Source organism: Papaver somniferum, chromosome 9, assembly GCF_003573695.1.
Source record: "Papaver somniferum cultivar HN1 chromosome 9, ASM357369v1, whole genome shotgun sequence".
NCBI lineage: Eukaryota > Viridiplantae > Streptophyta > Magnoliopsida > Ranunculales > Papaveraceae > Papaver > Papaver somniferum.
In genome coordinates, this window is record NC_039366.1 from 38,118,681 (window position 1) to 38,138,750 (window position 20,070).

The 20,070-nt window shown below is 37.4% G+C and overlaps 3 protein-coding genes across 4 annotated transcripts; all 3 read right to left on the bottom strand.

Moving 5' to 3' along the window:
• Positions 1–10,668: 10,668 nt before the first annotated feature.
• Positions 10,669–14,251, bottom strand: LOC113308018 (dolichyl-diphosphooligosaccharide--protein glycosyltransferase subunit DAD1-like). 2 transcript variants are annotated; one of them, XM_026556491.1, is made up of 7 exons: positions 14,172–14,223; positions 13,960–14,035; positions 12,708–12,842; positions 12,561–12,608; positions 11,296–11,383; positions 11,166–11,209; positions 10,669–11,073 (listed from the first exon to the last, which is right to left on the bottom strand). In XM_026556491.1, exons 3-7 carry the CDS (start codon positions 12,807–12,809, stop codon positions 10,990–10,992), a joined length of 366 nt encoding a protein of 121 aa, XP_026412276.1. In that variant the 5' UTR covers positions 12,810–12,842; positions 13,960–14,035; positions 14,172–14,223; the 3' UTR covers positions 10,669–10,989. The 2 variants fall into 2 exon arrangements, with proteins under 2 accessions (XP_026412276.1, XP_026412275.1); XM_026556490.1 differs by lacking the exon at positions 13,960–14,035 and having other exon boundaries at positions 14,172–14,251.
• A 992-nt stretch (positions 14,252–15,243) lies between these two features.
• Positions 15,244–16,553, bottom strand: LOC113311821. Its single transcript, XM_026560619.1, has 4 exons — positions 16,317–16,553; positions 16,022–16,210; positions 15,693–15,888; positions 15,244–15,593 (listed from the first exon to the last, which is right to left on the bottom strand). Exons 1-4 carry the CDS (start codon positions 16,551–16,553, stop codon positions 15,508–15,510), a joined length of 708 nt encoding a protein of 235 aa, XP_026416404.1. The 3' UTR covers positions 15,244–15,507.
• Positions 16,554–17,165: 612 nt separating this feature from the next.
• LOC113308015 (elongation factor 1-alpha) lies at positions 17,166–20,024 on the bottom strand. The gene is made up of 3 exons (XM_026556488.1): positions 19,881–20,024; positions 18,461–18,942; positions 17,166–18,338 (listed from the first exon to the last, which is right to left on the bottom strand). Exons 2-3 carry the CDS (start codon positions 18,920–18,922, stop codon positions 17,457–17,459), a joined length of 1,344 nt encoding a protein of 447 aa, XP_026412273.1. The 5' UTR covers positions 18,923–18,942; positions 19,881–20,024; the 3' UTR covers positions 17,166–17,456.
• Between the last annotated feature and the right edge of the window lie 46 nt (positions 20,025–20,070).

Below are 20,070 nucleotides of genomic sequence, written 5' to 3' on the forward strand. Positions count from 1 at the left end.
TTGGACATAACATAGCTAACCTTTTAGCTGTCCATATGCCATGCTTTCAAAGCCAATATGTCTCCAACTATTCCTTTGAACTGCATTGCTTATTTCCTGGAAAGTGTGTGTCTTTCCATAGGCCATGAGTTTTACCCAACTCATGCATGTCGATGGAATTATTTATATCTTGTTGTTTGCACTGCCGCTTCCCATCTGCTGTCGTGCCATATTTGCAATTCCCAAACAACAATATCATTTTCACATTAACTAGGACCCTTGTCCTATGCTTTTTTTATTAGCTTTCATCTTGTCTCACTATTGGATATATTAGGCTAAGTATGATATTGCAACACTTCCCCGTGAACCAGCTTTACATCGTAAATAAAGAGGCAAGTCTTTATAAACAAAAAAACCTTCATTTGTTACTGCTCTTACATAGTAAAACCATGTACCATTACATGATTGATCCACTGATCATTTTTGAAGCTAAAACTTCATTAACAAAGAGAATTGCTTACACCAAAGCAAAGTCTATACAAACTTGAAGACTCAAATAAAACTTTGTACAACCAAACTCTACACACAGAGTTTGCAACAACCAACAACTAAAGCTACATAAGAACAAGATCAGAAAACACCATGTTTTCTGCACTAAGTGTTGTCAATGGAGACAACAACACTCCTTCTTGTTCTAGCTTAGTTTCTGCCTTTGTCGAAGTGAGCAACAACTTCGTCGCATGGTCTCTTCCTTGAACCTTCACTTCGGCCTTCACGAGTCTTTCTAGAATGACTCCCATGGTCATCCCCAACTGATGCATTAAGTTGCGCCTTGAGTGGACAAATTCTAGCGAAATGTAAGCCTTTGCAAATAAAATATCCCCTATACTTCCGAGATGAAGGGAATAGTTCATATTCCTTTGTCTCATGCTTGCGCTTACTGCCTACAGATTTTTCCTTTTCTTTGGCCTTACCTTCACAGCTTTGCACATCTTCAGTTTGCGTGCAACTGGTAAGCTCTCTTACCGCTTGAATATCCATATGGATACTCTGAATTTTGCGCTTCTTGAGTTCAGCAATGACCAAAGAACTTGCACCACTCAGAAATTGGAACATCTGATCTTCTTCACTCATGCCACACACTTCTTGCACCAACGCAAGGAAGTTTTCAGCATAGGCCTGTGGTGCACCCGTTATTTTTAGCCAACGTAAACTTTCTCTTGCATACCAAGCACCATTGCTCGGCTAGAACTGACATATCAGTCCCTCTTTCATGTCATTCCAAGACATATGATTAGCATAACCAGCAGATTCATCTTCTTGCAGCATAGTTCTTCACCAAACCTTGGCATCACCACCTAGGTAATTGCCTGCGAGAGTTACCTTTTGTCCTTCCCCGGTTCCATTCGCCTCAAAGTATGCCTCAACATCATACAATAAATTCTAAATTTCTCTAGCATTTCTGGAACCAGCGTAAATCCTTGGCTCGGATACTCGATTAGAGCTTTCTATATTCATGTCTGCCCCTGCAAACATGCCATCACTGATTAACTTGCGAAGGATTGCCATCTCCTCGGACATTTTCTTCGCATGGCTTGTTAGTATGGTCGTCATGTCACTGAATTGCCCCTTCAATTCAGTCACTTCAGCATTAATTTCGCAATTCAACAAGGTTGCATCAGACACCTTGTCCTCGAATGCACCTACCCTTTCGTCAAATTCTTTGAACCAATATGATGTTCTTCCTTCAATTAATTCTAGCCTGCCATTATCTTCAGAACTAAAAAGGAATATCTAGGCCATCACAACTCATGTCAATAGTCATACTGCCAAGATCACCACACTCCTTTAGTAGATCAAACGTACCCGGTAATTCTTCGTCGATCATAGTGCCATGAGAACCCATTTCTAATGCAAACTTTCTGAATATAATACATCAACTACTTGCTTATAGGAAAAAAAAAACTTAAGAGGGAAAAAAGTACCAGCGTATCATCCAATAAATATACTTGAACTGTGTACCAAACACAGCTCTGATACCCGTACTGTCACACCCCCAAATGCCCGAGACAAATTTTCTGCGCAAGTGTAACCCGACAACACAATGGTTCAGTGAATCAAGCTTCACCCACCTGCACTTCAGCCTTATAAGTTTTCACCAATGCAAACAACTAACTCTTCAATTCTACAACGAAAGTCTTTAACCTTCTTTCATTTCTCTTAACTTCTCAAATGTATCCCATAATACATTCAAACATTGCCATACCTTGCCAACAACAATCAGCCAAACAAGAACACTTAGACTATGACACAATGAACTCATTTTATTGCATCAAAGGGAATATATACAAAACTTTTTCACTTAAGGACTTAAACAGACTTGTTCCTCTTGAACCAAGCCTAAGCCTTACAAAAACTCTCTCAATTTGAGTCTCACAATCTCCTATGTAAGCCTGCCGATTTTCCAATTCCTTAGAGTTATTTATATAGCAGCTTTCTTGGACAAAAACCGTGCACAACTGTTGCACACGCGGGGGACAACCATCTGCCCCATGGAGCAGTTCCATAACCGCCTATAAAGTGCCAACTTGGCCATTTTCTCTTTAGATTCGGTCCAACACTCAACACTTGTTCCAAAGAAGTTATAAACACTCTCCCACGCTTATAAACTTTTTTTATAACCGTCATATCTTGTCTCACACCTTTGGCACACTTGTGAATCCATTAACCAACTCATAACCGTCACTTGAGCCATATTGCACAACTGTTGCGCTTTACTGAATTTGGCCTTTACCCAATGCACGACCATCTTTGCCGTGCATCCTTCTTTCTCTAAGCCAATGCACGGTCAGTCCTTGTGCTTTAATCATCAAAGCCAACTCCTTAAGCTCATTATGGTTATTAATACGTCATATACTTCACTTAGCCAATTTGCTTGACAATAGCGATGCTAATTTTGCATCACTAGCTTGTTTGCACTTGTTCAAGCATTGGCCAACCTTGAATTAATGCATAGGCCTACTTTTAGCCGATTCTACACTCTTGCATCATCCTTGAGTTTGGGCCAACTCAATTCCGTGGATATACATCAATGCCAACATTGCATGATGCATCTTGTCACTTTGGCCTTGCTTTTCCTTTTCCTCAATGATGCTTCATTGTGTCGGCCAATAAGATTCATTACTTGGCCAATTGCGCTACACTGGCCCAGCAGGGTCTTGCTATCTTTAGCACTTGACAGTCTATGCAGTGTAATGCAATCATTGTCGGAGACTGACTTGGCTGGCTACATTGTAATGCGCAATCATTGTGCAACACTATCCTGGCCGGTTATGCCTGGCCATTTGGTCAGATTGATGGCATTGCGACCAGGTTAATGGTGATGACTGGTGAACGCTTAAACCTATGTTAGAAGATATGAATGGAAACTCTAAACTGAATCTTGTTAGAATATCAGCCTATAACCATGCTTAACAATTTCTTATTAGTTGTAATCATTTTGTATGTGAACATGCTTAATACCGTATGCTGATATATAGTTTTATGCATGCTCTAGGATCACATATTCTACAACTGAAAACACTTGACATAAAGTAGATAGGAAGTATAAGTGCATACCTTAGATTTAACAACACAGTAGAAAGAAAACTTATAGGCATATACTTCCAGTTCTATCTTCTGTTATTCTTTAATGATGGAAAAATTTCTTTATAAACAAGAGCTAGAATGGAGTCCAGCTCATGCTAGGAAATACATGTGTCATTCAACCTTTCATCAAGAGTTGAAAAAGACTTCCATCAAGAGTTGAAAAACAACCTCACATAGCATTGTTATAACTGGTATGCCATTCCAAATAGTCTAAGCGATACTTATCATCATGTACCCTTAAACATACATGATTAACATGAACAAACCTTAACCTCATTGATTAGGATTAGTAGTAATCCAGTTTAAAGGAATACAAATCATGTTTTTTTGCTAAACCAACATAGAGACTAGCATCTCCCATTTTGGGAAGCAACAAAATCTTTTAAGTTTTAGAAAACTATACAAAACAAACTTGGACTAGTAAGAGTAAAAAATTGTAGGTGACCAACCTTTTTAGGAAAAATAATCCTAATCAGTGAGTAACATTCATGTATAACCTTATCCTCAAGATTAACAATACGCTAGAATTAGACTATGAAGAACCAAACACCATTTATAAGATGCACATGCCATTTCTATAATCATAAATCTAGACGGACAATCATTCTTGAGTTACTCTTTATTGACATACATTCTGTAAAGGACAGTAACCTTTATAAACTCAACAACTATCTCTTTATGCCTAATAGAAGAGACTTCTTTATGATTTCAAAAGAGGTTTGCCAATGTCTCATTCTAGAGACTACAACATACTTTTGATCTCAAAAAGATCTTCCAATGTCTTTCAAGAGACTACAACATTCTTCTAATCTCAATAGAGATCTTCCAATGTCATTCTTGAGACTACAACATTATTTTTTATGATCTCAGTAAATACTAAGCATAAAGACAGTTAAAACAAGACATGATGATATGCAAACATAGGTATTTGATTATACACAATCAAAAACATACATGTTCCAGTCATACAACTAAGACATATCAACAACACCCATAGAAGTTACATGCTCTTTAAACACCTTAGGGATCAAACCTTTAGTCATAGGATCTGCTAGCATATGTTCAGTCGGAACATATGAAATATCAATTTCTCGATTCTTGATTTTACGCTTTACTAAGAAAAACTTGACATCTATATGTTTCTCTCTGCTTGTTACTTGAATGTCTTTTGCAAAACTAATTGCATATTGGTTGTCACAATAGAATTTCATAGGTCTAGATATCGAATCTATAACTAAAATACCTTTCATGAAATTTCTTAACCAAGCGGCTTAAGTTGTTGCTTCGTAGCAAGCAATATATTTTGCCTCCATTGTAGACTGAGCTTCAATGGATTGCTTGACAATTCTCCGTGAAACAACACCTTTAGCGAGCATAAACACATAACCAGATGTAGATTTTAGCTTATCCGAGCCCATGAAATCGGAAACTGAAAAGCATTCAGTTTCTAATTCATTTAATCTCTTGTATACAAGCTGAAAATGCTTAGTTCTCTGCAAATATCTAAGCACTTTCTTCACTGCTTTCCAATGCAATTCACCTGGATTTTGTTGGTAACATCCCAACACACCAACAATGAAAGAAATGTCTCGAAGGGTGCAAATCATATCATACATCAAATTGCCAACCGTGGATGCATACTTCTTAGAGTCTACCTTACTCCTTTCCAAATCCTATTTAGGACATTGCATCCAATTCATAATGTCACCCTTCACAATAGGTGTTTCACCCGGTACACAGTTCTGCATTTCAAACCTCTTGAGTATCTTCTTGATGTAGGCTTCTTGAGACAAAACTAATAGACCCCTGTTTTTGTCTCGATGTATCTGAATACCAAGAACATAAGAAGCTTCTCCCAAGTCTTTCATTTCAAAATTAGATGAAAGAAAGTGTCTAGTGTCATGCAACATATGAATATTGTTGCTAGCGAGCATTTAATTGTCAACATACAAAATTAGAATGATAAACTTGCTCCCACTGGATTTCAAATATATACATCTATCAACTTCATTCTCAAAAAAACCATAAGACGATACCACTTGATCGAATTTCAGATACCACTGACGGGATGCTTGTTTTAATCCATATATAGACTTCTTTAAGCAACATAGCTTACCTTCTTGACCTTTAGATGTAAAACCTTCTGTCTGTTCCATGTATATCTTTTTATCAAGATCACCATTCAAAAAAGTCGTTTTCACATCCATTTGATACAATTCAAGATCAAAATGAGCCACCATTGCGATGATAATTCTAAAGGAATCTTTCTTGGAAACTGGAGAGAAAGTTTCTTCATAATCAACCCCTTCTTCTTGAGTAAATCCCTTGGATACAAGCCTAGCCTTGTGCCTTTCGATACTCCCATCAACATTCCATTTGATTTTGAAAATCCATTTACAACCAACTGTTGTTGCACCTTCAGGCATATCTACGATATCCCATACGCCATTCTTGTCCATTAATTCCAGTTCTTCATATGTGGCAGGAACCCAAAAACGAGAATTCTTTCCATTCACAGCTTGTGAATATGTTAACGCTTCTTCCAAATCATCGACATTTTCATATGATTCTACCATGAAGTTACTAAAACGGGGTTTGACGACGGTTTTTCTTGGTCTAGTAGATCTACGGAGAACCATTTCTTCCTTTTCGGCGGCTCTAGATGATCTTGGAATGTCAGTTGTTGATTCTTTTCGAACTTCAGTTGCAATCAGGTCAGTTGGATTCTCTTCTTCAAACACAATTTGGTGAGATTCACTCCCACTGATTTGATCATCCTCCATAAACTTAGCATTATTGGTTTCAACAATCTCAACAGGCCTAAAAGGACAATAAAACCTATAACCCTTTGATATGTTTGGGTAGCCAATAAAGAAACAACTTGTAGTACGCGAATCAAGAGATTTTTCAGCAGGATTGAATAGCCTAGCTTCCGCTGCACGACCCCAAACATGAAGATGATTTAGACTAGGTTTTCTACCTGTCCAAAACTCATAAGAAGTCTTAGTAACTGCTTTACTGGGTACACGATTCAGAATGTATAGCGTTGTCCTTAAAGCTTCTCCCCAAAAGGATTCAGGTAATGTAGAGTTACTTAACATAGTGCGAATCATATCTTTGTAGGTTCTGTTACGTCTTTCAACAACCCCATTTTGTTCTGGTGATCCGGGAGTAGTAAACTGAGGTACAATACCATGTTCTCGCAGAAATTCAAGTAGCTTTCCATGAGATTCTCCACAAAAATCAGTTTTTCCATAATACTCCCCTCCCCTATCTGATCTCAATACTTTAATTTTCTTCTCAAGTTGGTTTTCAACTTCTGCCTTGTAGGTTTGGAAGACTTATAGAGCATCTGATCTTTCACGAATAAGATAAGCATACCCATAACGCGAATAATAATATATAAATGTGATGAAGTATCTCTGTCCACTTCTAGAAGCAATCGTAAAAGGACCACAAATGTCTGTATGCACAATCTGAAGTAAGCCTTGACTTATAATAGATTTTTTCTTTCTTGATTTAACAAACTTCCCTTTAATACAAGCTACACATATACTGAAATCTGAAAAATCCATCTGCGGTAGCATAATTTGCTTTACACGCCTTTGCATTCGATCTTTAGATATGTGCCTTAAACGCTGATGCCACAACATAGAAGAATTCTCTGAGTTTCAGCTTCTTTTGACACCCTTAGAAGTATCAACATTCATATAATACATTGAATTCACATATTTAATATCAACATTCATCTTATAAAGATTATCTTCATTTAGCCCAAAACCAACCAGTTTAGAGTTATGAAACATACTAAAACAACCACCACCGATGGAAAAAGTAAAGCCCTTAGAGTCGAGTCTACCAACTGATATCAAACATCTTCTTACATTAGGTACATATAATATATCAAAAAGATCCAAAAAATTTCCGGAATCCAGAGGTAGTCGCACATTTCCAATAGCTTTAACTTCCACTCCTTGAGCATTTGGCATGTATAGACACCACTCCTCCTTAGTTAGATTCCTTTAGCTTGTGAAAGCCTGCAAGAAATTAGAAACATGAATGGTTGCTGTGGTGTCTAGCCACCAACTATTCAAAAGAGTACTAACAAGATTAATCTCAAATCACATCATATGAAAATCAGTACCTTTGTTTTTTCAGTTCTTCTTCATGTGTCCTGGCATTTTACAGAAATGACATTTAAATGGAAACTTTTTACCATCCTTATTAACTTCTGACTCATTCCTTGGTGTTTCCTTTTTTTGTTCTTGTGGTTTCTTGTTCTTTCCTGATTTCTTGAAATATTTCTTGTTATGACCAACAGTAGTAAAATGTGCATACTCTTTAGTTTCACGTCGTTGTTTTTCCTCTTCTTGCACATAGTGAGCAATCAATTCATTTACATCCCATTTTCTGTCACAAGTATTACAGTTGACCTTGAAAGTTTCGAACTGCTTAGGAAGTGAATTGACTGCAAGTTGTACTAGAAAATCATCATTTAGATTCATATCCAGACCCCATAATTTGTATACCAGATCTGCCATTTGAAGGATGTGATCTCGAATACTACCTTCACTATTATACGCATTGAAGTCAACTGACCCATATGAGTACCAATCATTGACTTCGCTGAACTCATAAACTGTGACTGAATAACTTCCATCATCTCTTTATCAGTATCTTTGGTTGGAATTCCACCTCGAATGGCATCGGTAATTGCACCTCGAATGATCATTATACTCGTTGTGTTTGCCTTCTCCCATTTGTGGAAATCTAGCTTTTCATTTCTAGTAGAAGTATCGACAAGCAATTCTGGTTTAGGTTCTTTTAGATCTATGCCATATTCCAAGTATCCAAGGACTATCTCAAGGTGTGACTTCCATTTGAAGTAGTTCGTGCCATTAAGAGGCTCAATACTAGCCAAATAACCTTGAACTTGTATAGGATTCGTTGTAGCTGAAATATGCATGTATTCCGTATGAATGATATATATGTATTGAAACATAAAACATTCTTAAACATCATGATAACAACATGTTGATTTCAGACTCGATACAACCACAACTCCACCTTTGGGTAAACTTGTGATGTACCAAAGTCTAATTATAACAAGGCTAATCAGCTTATACATATATAGTACTCAGCGGATCTTTTAAACCTTTGGGTCGTAAAGACCTATCATTTACTATGTATAAATAGATTACCTTGCTCCATTACAGATGTGACAAGTATGATTAACCTTTGGGTATCGTCATACGAACAACATCTGAAACGCAATTTTACATAGTCCTTTCATAACGAAAATATGCAGTTTTTATCCGCTCCAAAGTATCACTTTGGCGACACATAGAAACAATAAAAGTTACATCAAGACTACTACAAGGCTTCAAATAATTCTACAGATCAGTCTTGTAACATGATGACAACAAAACACATATCTTACATGATTTGAATCTAAGGAGTTCATGTCTAAACTAATATGTGAACTGCTGAAATTTCATAACAGTCCCTATAATTTGTAAATCAAGTTCTGTAGAATATATTATACCTAAGGCTCTGATACCAATGTTAGAATATCGGCATATAACCATGCTTAACAATTCCTTATTAGCTGTAATCATTTTGTATGTGAACATGCTTAATACCTTATGTTGATATGTAGTTCTATGCATGCTCTAGGATCACATATTCTACAACTGAAAACACTTGACATGAAGTAGATAGGAAGTATAAGTGCATACCTTAAATTTAGCAAGACAGTAGAAAGAAAACTTGTAGGTAGACACTTCCAATTCTATCTTCTCTTATTCTTTAATGATGGAAAAATTTCTTTATCAGCAAGAGCTAGAATGGAGTCCACCTCATGCTAGGAAAGACATGTGTCGTTCAACCTTTCGTCAAGAGTTGAAAAACAGTCTCACATAGCATTGTTGTAACTGGTATGCCATTCCAAATAGTCTAAGAGATACTTATCATTATGTACCCTTAAACATACATGATTAACATGAACAAACCTTAACCTTATTGATTAGGATTAGTACTAATACAGTTTAAAGAAACACAAATCATGTTTTGTTGCTAAACCAACATAGAGACTAACAAATCTAACCAAGATAAGTTGTGAACCAAACTTTGAAAAACCAAAATCCAATACAAGCCAAGGAACTTCCAAGCTGTGCACAGACAAACTCTTCTTTCCACCGCCTGTCGAGCACCCAGGTTGACAAGACAGAAGGCTGCGATGATACCTTATCACCAAAAACAAAAGTAGCACCTAGTGAAGAAATAAAAACAATTCCCTCTGCAATCCCTCTTAGCACCATCCCACTAAACAGCTCATTTCATTTCTGACATTGGCTCCTGGTGGGGCCTTCTTCTCAATAACAGCGAAACATCCAAGAGTTGGGTACTGAGAGGTCTCCACAATCATAGGCTTGATTGGAAGCATCTTAATAGTACCAGCATCACTATCCTTCAAGAACTTAAGACAATCGCCTATCCATCTTGGTGAGGACCTTGGCCAAGAACTGGGGCATAGACGTTACCAATCTGACCAGGGTGGTTCATGATTATGGCCTGGGAGAAAACAGCGTTCGTTTTCTTCCAAGTCACTATTAACAACAATCAGAAGAACCACCTCAGATACACAGATAAACAAACTGACGTTCAAGTGAAAGAATACTGGGATATAGTGATATACTCCCTAGCCTAATATACTAGAAGTGCCTTCACAATAAGCATTTTCTAGAGCCGTATCAAATTGCAACATTGTGGAGGCCTCAAGTTGTATAAGAAGACATGAATAAAACCATGAACGGAATCCAACTCTATGCATTTACAGGCAGAATGTTAAAAACTCCAGTCCCCCCAGGCCATGGTTCAAGGATTATAAAATGTACAGACACAGCCTGCGATCCCGAAACAATGGCATAAAGACAAGCCTGAGAAACCTGAGATATACAACATAATAAAATCGTAGTTTAAGAAGACAATGCAAGTAGCATCTCATATCATCTCCCTTGCTAAACTAGTGTAACATGTTAGTCACTCTAAAGATAATTATGATTATTGCGTCCATCTGGCACAATTTCCAAAGGAATCATTGAAATAACTGGAAAAAGAAAACTTGAACTGTCTACATGGAGTGCTAGATATGTATACATAATAATCTACACAAAGTGCTAGATATGAAAGATTTGTATAGATACTAAGAAAAATGTCAGAAACGGAGTGAACCCATCTATATCCATCTACAAAATATGATCAAAACCGCTTAACAAGATAATTTATTTGAAAACTTTATTTTTAGAGATCCTGTCAATCAACTTATGGCTCATATCTTCATACACCTGATAACGCAACTGCCTATCCAAGGAAGTTCATGATCACCAAATGCAGAACCAGATTGCATAGCACAAAATCAGCAAAGGCACGCTCCGGGGCTAAATCCTGCAAAAGTTGAAGCTGTAATGTCAACCATCACCCTCTCAACTGTCAGATACCATAACAAGTCAGGATACCCATAAATTGAAATTTAATACCTTAAATTCCTTGTTTTCTTTGTTAACTTGGATACGGAGACAAACTGCAGGAAATGAAAACAAACCCCTCTTAGCACCTATAGTTTAAAAGAATCTTCTGCATACAACAGATGGAAAACCAAGTCATTACCTGCTAGAACTGCTGTGCCAACACAAGAAAGTACTCCTGAGAGGAAAGAGTTGAATGGGAACGATCCGACGATTGCCATATAACAAATCTATGCACCAAGAAAACAGATCTTAAAAGGGTTAAGACCAAAGATTAGAAATCCTAACAACATAAACTAATTAACAGATTGGTGTACGACTGTTATTCACCAATAGATCTCATACTGAGTCATTCTTGGTTCACGAAAGTCAGAAACACGTGACAAATAATGAAAGATAAATATAACATCCATCGAACTAGTGTCTTTACTGAAACAATTTGTGTACTGCCAGTTGCCTCACTAATCCATAAACTGATTAAGCATTTAGAGTATAGAGTTGGACTGCAAAAGTCTATACCTTCTAAGGAGAACTGAAACAAAGTGAAGAGTACGAATATGGTGTGGATAAATCAAAGAGACAGTCAGTGGCGGCTAAGAGAAATTTGCAGGTGCAGGGTACAAATATTGTAACTGAAGGGTAAAAATAGTAGATGATTTCAAGCATTATGCTGGAGAATATGCAAGCAAGTTAAGACCAGGAACCAAAGCGCATGTGTAACTGTTATCGTCCACAAATCATTTCCTCCATCAATTTACAGAGATCTAACTCTGAAAAGGAACTGTGTCTAAATTAAACTTAAGCACCTTACTTTGAAAGATTTTGTGGCATTATGCTTTAAAAACTAGTGTGAGAGAGCAACATGAAAGCAAAAAAATCGAACGCTTGGAACTTATCTTTAATAAATGATAAAGAGGTTATGTGAGTCACGTATTCTGTTTGTCTGCGGCCATGCCAATAAACTGGTACCTATCATAGGAGAACCCTAACTTGGATGCAGTTACTTCTTGTGATGCATGTTTCTTGGAAAACAAAGTATCTACATTAAGATGATTAACCTTTTATAATTGAATTCCTTATACCCTTTCTTCGTCTAACTACCTTAACGCCCTAATTTCCAGAGAAATTCCTGAATCAATTTGTAGTTTAGATTTAACACATTATAGTCTTCAACAGAATATGTCTACATATTCAAATAACATAAAAATCATTTGATCAATATAAACATATTCATAACTAAGAAAATTTTGGCAAGTCCATACTTACCTACAAAAATTGATCGAACTCGCAGCCTAATCAGAATTAAATTGGATCATACGAAGGGATAGCAGTAATAAGCTAAATCGTGCAGATCTATGGATATAAACGGAGAAAGAAGCTGATTAATGAAGGCTTGAGATACAGTACCTGAATCAGAGCTGTGAAAATAGCAAAAAGAACATACAGATCTATGATCTGAAACAAATAAGAAAACAAAAACGTTAAGTTTTCCTACAATTAGGTTACAGATTTTCTTAGATCACTAGTTCAAATGTGTGTTTGAGAGAGAGAGACCTTAAGATTTGTGGGTGTGGCGACGTAAGACGATCGAAGAGAATGAAAAAGTGCTTGAGCATCCTTTGCAGTGCTGCTAGCTGTGGTCGTTGATTTCGCCATCTACTTCTTCTTCTCTGTCAACTGCAGTTTTCTCTGCCAAAAACCCAACCTAGGAGTTAAAGAGACTCTCTGTATGGAGTACGGACTACCAGTATAAAAGGAATGTGATAAAATCAAGAACTCGTGATAAGGTCTAAAAATCTATTTTCCCAACGGAAGGTCAGACACGGCATCACGGCGGTGCCATGTGCACGTAATGTTGCAACCATATTATGTGTTCAAATCATTTTCCATTTAGCAAATTATGGATCAATGCAGGAAAATAGTGATTTATATCCCAAGCTAAGAGTTTGCTAAATTACAACAAGCTAAGAGTTATAGCATGAGTTGATCCCCAATTGCAAACTGTTTTATAATCCCGAACTAGTTTGACACTTAACAGATTCTAAGTTTACTAATAACACAAAATTGAATCCAAGCACATCAACAGAAGAACACAAGATGCAAATAATATTCACTAAACATGATACTAGAATCATACAAAACCATCAGAGAATTTCTAAACATGATATTCTACAGATCGAAAGTAACTACTAACAGAAAACGAAATTCAACCAAATCAACAAAAAAAAAACATCATGTTATCACTCAGATACTTAAACATACACTCCTTTTACTGTTTCAAAACAAAACAAAACAAACAAGATTTCTCGAATGAGTCGAATCATACAAAACAATAAGAGTATTACTAAACATGATCCTCAAATTGAACCATACAAAACGATTAAAGCTCTCTACATTTTCACTTCTAAAACACCCTGCAATTATATTATTCCATGTAATGTAAAGGAATTTCGTCAAACAAAAAGAGTGCATCATCTAGGCGACCACACCATTAACGCACTCCCAATTTAAGGATGAATATCAAGTAATCTGTTGATTCGAGTCATTCGACCCCTAAAGGTTACAAGGCACCAAAATTTATTCATACTCCTAAGTTGCTAGAATTCTCTGGTAAAGGTTAATTCGAGTACCTCAAATACGGCAGGAACTTAAAAAATTTCCGAAACTCAAGCAAGACAGTCTGAGAAAGAACTAGTAACGCAAATTTAGCTTGTAGCTTTTCAATGATAATATTCAAGCAGCTAATTTACAAAAAAACCAAACTAGAAACCTTGGGTTTTAACTGATCAGAACTCTCTCAACTGACCTTGGATGAATATATAATTATTACCCACAGAATCACCAACTTGTCGATTGAATTTTAAAGGAACAAAGATCTGAACCTTAAACCCCAACAAATCATTATAAAATTATTATACAGATTTAACGGTGAAATCAGCTACTATGATTTCATACCAAAAAACCTAATTCAAAAAAAAGAAAGAAAAGGGATTAACTAAATTACAGATCTGATATTACCTTGTCAAGTTTTTCTGGTCCTAGAAGAGCGTCGTGATGGTGGTGGTAACGGGAGAAATAGAAATGAGGATGAAATGGAAGAGGACCAAGAGGTGTTTATACAGGATATGGATCGGGCTTTTTTTTTGTCTGCCCGATCCAGAAGACATCTTGGACCAAGTCAGATTGCGGCCCAATAAATCCCAGTTCAAGGTTTGTAGATGTGAAATAACAGCTCCGAAGACTTTAACAAGAATAATGTACCAAACCAAAATAAGTTGTGAATAGAAACTTGAAAAACCAAAATCCAAAATGAGTTCTCAAAGGAACTTCAACAAATTGTGAACAGACAAACTCCACCGCCTGTCAAGCACCCAGGTTTGCATCTGGATGCCCAATAGAACAAAGGCAAGCCGAAAACAAAGGTTACTCCTACTGGAGAAATAGAGACAATTCCCTTCTCCTTAACAGCTCATTTCATTTCTTTACTGAGAGGTCTCCACAGACATAGGCTTAATTGGAAGCATCTTAACAATACCAGCATCACCATTCTCCAAGAACTTAGGCAATCGCCTATCGATCTTGGTGAGTCAGCCAAGAACTGGGGCATAGCTGTTAGCAATCTGACCAGGGTGGTTCATAACCATGGCCTTGAGAGCAAACAACAATATTTTTCTCCCAGGTAAATTTTAACAACAATCAGAAGAACCACCTCAGAGACACAGATAAACAAACTGGCATTCAAGTAATAGAAGAAATTAAAGATACTGGGATACAGTGATACCCTTGCTTAATTTACTAGAAGTGGTGGTACAAACAGGCTTCTTCAACAATAAGCATTTTCTAGAGTAGTATCAAATTGCAACATTGTGGAGGCATCAAATTGTATTAGAAGACATGAACAAAAACTATAAAACTGAATCTAACTCCGCATTACAGGCAGAGAATGTAAAGCTCCAATCCCCCCAGGTCATGGTTCAAGAATTATAAAATGTACAGAAACAGCCTACCCAAAACAATGGCATAGCTTTATCTGTACGCGGCACAACCGGTGGAATGTTGCCAGCGTTCATCAAAGTGAACCAGTGCCAGATCTGCAATCTTTCAAAAAGAAAATCTAATTTCCAAAATCAAGCAAATGCCGTTATCTTTTCTTCTTGATCATTTACAATTTCTCTTGTTTTCCAATTTTATTTCTTCAACCCACATTCTGTAGAGACCAGACCAGAGCAAAGACCATTTCAAAAGAAGAAGAAAAAGAAACCCCAGAGCATGGACTAGTAAAGGACGGTACCAGAGCAGGGTACAAATCGTCAGTAGTCCAGTACTACTGACTCAAAACACTCCATCAATATCATCAGTAGGTGGGTGGATTAGATCTTTTGACTTGGCCTTGCAATCTCTTACCCGCATCAACACTCTCCCTGTCTCCTTTCCAATAACCTGACAATCAATGAATCAAAAACTTATACATAACCATTAAATTTGATTTTGAATAAAACTCCAATGGATAAGAAAACAAAAACTAAAGCATCAACTTACTCTGCTTCTTCTTTCCAGGGTTAGCAACTGTGCAGTTTGGAGGAGTGCGAGGAATAAAGACACCAGTACCCCTATTTCCACGATTCCATGACCCATTATTACCCCTACCAACATAATGGTTTTGAGGAGGATAGCGCTGTTGCTGCTTGTGTTGTTTCTGCAACATCGTGCTTCTTGCTTGTAAAATATCCCCAGCCTGCACAAAGAAAATCAAAAAAGCAAGCTACCTTAATAAAAGAACAAAACCTGAACCCAACAAACAAAAACAAACAAGAAAATCTTCAAATCTTGAAAACAGAGTAGTTAAGTGGGTTTTCAAGAAATCTTACTATTGGTAGAGGAGGAAGTTTTCTGTCATGGAACCGGAAAGGAGGAGTTGATTCATAACAGGAACAACCACCACCATTGTCTGAAAAATTGAGATAGTGACCACCAACAGGAGTTTCTCCATAAATCCCTAAACCCATCGCAGGTTGTGGTCCACCCATACTATAGAACTGATTTTGCAGTTTAATTTGCTGCAAAACCCGTCAAACACACAAAAATCAGAAGAAAAAGAAAAAGCCCAAAATTTGGAAGAAAAAGAAGTTAAAAAAGTCATAAAGAAAAGAGAAGTAGTAGTACCTTGGAGTGATGGGGGTCTAAATTCATTGAAGGTACTACATGGTTTTGCTGAAACAAAGAGTAAGTTGAGAGATGTGGAAGAGAATAAGTGGGTTCTTCTTCTTCTTCCATGAATTCATTGAGCTGATGATGAGTAGAGAAATTAGAGTGAAATTTATTAGAAAAACTTTCGTCGGGTAGAATATCAGAAGGAAGCCATAGTTCTCCATCTTCTAAGTTTGGAATGATTTCCCCCATTACTACTAAACTCCAATTTAAGAAACTAAATTTACAAATACAAGGTAGTATTCTCCCTGAAACAAACTCCTCCCCAAATAAGTACCAAGAACAAAACCAAACCACAGAAATATTAATAGAAAAAAAATGCACAGTGAACGAGGTGGTGATTCGGGTCAAGGGCGACGTTACGAGTTACAGATTTGGTTCCACCACAATATCCAGTGTGTTGTTGTGTTTATATAGCCTCTATGACATCTAGGAGGGTATACTAGTCAATTTGTTGTTAAGGTACAGGCGTACAGCACTAAAAGACATTAACTCTCTACTACAGAGCCATAGGCAGTGGTGAATGGTTGTTGGTGTTGCACTGTTGCAATACTAGCTCAAATAGAAATGGCAAAACCACGGTGAAGCCTGACACTTTCTCAGAAGGCATGGATTAAAATGAATACTAGCTCTGCATTGGATAGAGTACAAAGCTCCAATCTCAGTTCAAGGACAGGACTCTACACGGATAGCACAGCAAGATATCAATTTATACACAACTGGTTGAGAACTGCCAGTGTTCACCAAAGTGAACCAGTGCTAGAATATGCAGTTCTCCAAGAATAAGATGCACTCTGAAGACAATAACTAGCAAATATGGTTTTCAATTAAAGGCAGAGGGTTTTAAGTAAAGTTGTGAACAGAAACTTGAAAACCCAAAATCCAACATAAGTTTTTAAAGGAAATTCAACAAAACAGCCCAACACCTTGTTGCCACCGCCTGTCAAGCACCCAGGTTTGCAACTGAATGCGCAACTGAACGAAGGTGAAACAAAACAAAAGACCACACTGGTACCTAATGCACCACAACAAAAAACAAAACTGACTAATAGTAAAGAAATAAGTCCCTCCTGTAGTTAACCTTGGCAGCACACTTCATTTCTTCTTGACAGCAGACTTGGTAACCTTGGCTCCTGTTGGGTCCTTCTTCTCAACTCCCTTGATGACACCAACAGCAACTGTCTGCCTCATGTCCCTAACAGCAAAACGTCCAAGAGGTGGGTACTGAGCAAAGGTCTCTACAACCATGGGCTTGGTTGGAATCATCTTAATAATACCAGCATCACCGTTCTTCAAGAACTTGGGCTCCTTCTCAAGCTCCTTTCCAGATCGCCTATCGATCTTGGTTTGGATCTCAGCAAACTTGACAGCAATGTGAGATGTGTGACAGTCAAGAACTGGAGCATAACCATTACCAATCTGACCAGGATGGTTCATGATGATGACCTGGGAGGTGAAGTTGGCAGCTTCCCTGGCAGGGTCATCCTTTGAGTTGGAGGCGACGAAACCACGCTTGAGATCCTTCACTGCAACATTCTTGACATTGAACCCAACATTGTCTCCTGGAAGAGCTTCTAGAAGGGCTTCGTGGTGCATCTCCACAGACTTAACTTCAGTGGTCAAACCGGTGGGTCCAAAAGTAACAACCATACCAGGCTTGATGACTCCAGTTTCAACACGTCCCACTGGCACAGTTCCAATACCTCCAATCTTGTAAACATCCTGAAGGGGAAGACGAAGGGGCTTGTCTGAGGGTCTCTTTGGCTCAGAGATGTTGTCAAGAGCCTCAAGGAGAGTTGGTCCCTTGTACCAGTCAAGGTTGGTGGACCTTTCAATCATGTTGTCTCCCTCAAATCCAGAGATAGGAACAAAGGCAATTTTTTCTGGGTTGTATCCAACCTTCTTCAAGTAAGATGAGACCTCCTTGACAATTTCATCATACCTAGCCTTTGAGTACTTGGGGGTGGTGGCATCCATCTACAAACACAAACACAAAACAAGATATAATAGTCAGCTACAGGAAGGATAAACAGGCTTATATTACAACATTAGAAAGTTTAAATTTCATAAACAGGAAAAGAACAGTGAGAAAGGTATACCTTGTTACAACAACAGATCATCTGCTTGACACCAAGGGTGAAAGCAAGAAGAGCGTGCTCACGAGTCTGACCATCCTTTGAGATACCAGCCTCAAAACCTCCAGTGGTAGAATCGATAATGAGGACGGCACAATCAGCCTGAGAAGTACCAGTGATCATGTTTTTGATAAAGTCACGATGTCCAGGAGCATCAATAACTGTGCAGTAGTACTTGGTGGTCTCAAACTTCCACAAGGCAATATCAATGGTAATACCACGCTCACGTTCAGCCTTAAGCTTGTCAAGAACCCATGCGTACTTGAATGACCTCTTGTTCATCTCAGCAGCCTCCTTCTCGAATCTTTCAATAACACGCTTGTCAATACCTCCAAGCTTGTAGATCAAGTGACCGGTGGTGGTCGATTTTCCAGAGTCGACATGTCCAATGACGACAATGTTGATGTGAACCTTCTCTTTACCCATATTGAATTCTTAGAAAATAACTGCACAAACACATCAACAAACCAAACAAATTAAACAAACAATTTTGAATAGGAATATACAGATACAGCTAATAAACCAAAGACCACTGTCCAATAGTACTATACAGATACTACTGGACAGGGATGTTTACCATAAATTACCAACTAACAAAAATACTTATCATAAACAAGCAGTTCAACTAAATTCCCTGGACATCAACAGATAGGACTTGTAGACTAAAGCTCACAAGCTATTAATCCAAAGAACACCTAAGTTCAAATCTCGTACAGAAGTGCATATCAAGAATTATGAGAGCATGTCATAGACACAAACACAAGTCCCTATATAAAAGAACATCTGAAATCATATTATCAAAAGACAAACATCAAAAAACGCATGAAATCAACATGTTACAACTTATAAACGAAAATAAAGACAACAAACTAAATCTAAATCTCATATGCAACATCAAACAAACAACATACTAGATCGTCTGACACTTTAACAGATCTAGGTTTTACAAAATAACACGAAATCGAATTCAATCGTATAAACAGAACATAAGCTGCAATTTACTTAGGTTTTCAAAACATCACATCGGTTTACAATTTTAAAAGAAATATTCACTAAACATGATACTAAAATCTAAAAAACCTGGATCAAACCACATAAAACCCCATCAGAGAATTCCTAAACATGCTATTTTACAGATCTAAAATAAATACAAACAGAAATTGAATTCAACAAAATCAAAAAACAATAACAAGATGTTATCATCCAGATTACCTAATCATACAATCGCTTTTATGTTTCAAAACAAACAAGATTTCTCATATTGAACTATACATAACAATCAAAGAATTTCTAAACATGATGTTCATATAGAACCATACAAACTGATTACAAACTACAAACAAGATGATAATCGAAGAAGAACTGAAGGATTAGAAACCCTAACCTGAAACGCCGAATTAGATAAGCTCCGCAGCAACAGAGCTTTTTCACAAAACCTAGAGAGACTGAGAAAATGTGAGGCCTCGCTGCTTATAAACCCTGTAAGGAAATTAGGGTGTCTTTCAAAGCCGTAGATGCATGTACGAAGATTTAGTTCTCACCGTTGATATGATATGAACCACACCGCCTTCTAC

Excerpts from the sequence above, each read along its gene's own strand:
- LOC113308018 (XM_026556490.1), bottom strand. The coding sequence starts at position 12,809 with ATGGCGAAATCAACGACCACAGCTAGCAGCACTGCAAAGGATGCTCAA. Across the intron at positions 11,210-11,295 it reads TGGCACAGCAGTTCTAGCAG|TTTGTCTCCGTATCCAAGTT; the intron begins GTAATGACTTGG and ends CATTTCCTGCAG. Across the intron at positions 11,074-11,165 it reads AAGAAAACAAGGAATTTAAG|GATTTAGCCCCGGAGCGTGC; the intron begins GTATTAAATTTC and ends CAACTTTTGCAG.
- LOC113311821 (XM_026560619.1), bottom strand. The coding sequence starts at position 16,553 with ATGGGGGAAATCATTCCAAACTTAGAAGATGGAGAACTATGGCTTCCT. Across the intron at positions 15,889-16,021 it reads AACTTCCTCCTCTACCAATA|GCTGGGGATATTTTACAAGC; the intron begins GTAAGATTTCTT and ends TTCTTTGTGCAG. Across the intron at positions 15,594-15,692 it reads CCCTGGAAAGAAGAAGCAGA|GTTATTGGAAAGGAGACAGG; the intron begins GTAAGTTGATGC and ends ATTGATTGTCAG.
- LOC113308015 (XM_026556488.1), bottom strand. The coding sequence starts at position 18,922 with ATGGGTAAAGAGAAGGTTCACATCAACATTGTCGTCATTGGACATGTC. Across the intron at positions 18,339-18,460 it reads TGATCTGTTGTTGTAACAAG|ATGGATGCCACCACCCCCAA; the intron begins GTATACCTTTCT and ends TTGTGTTTGTAG.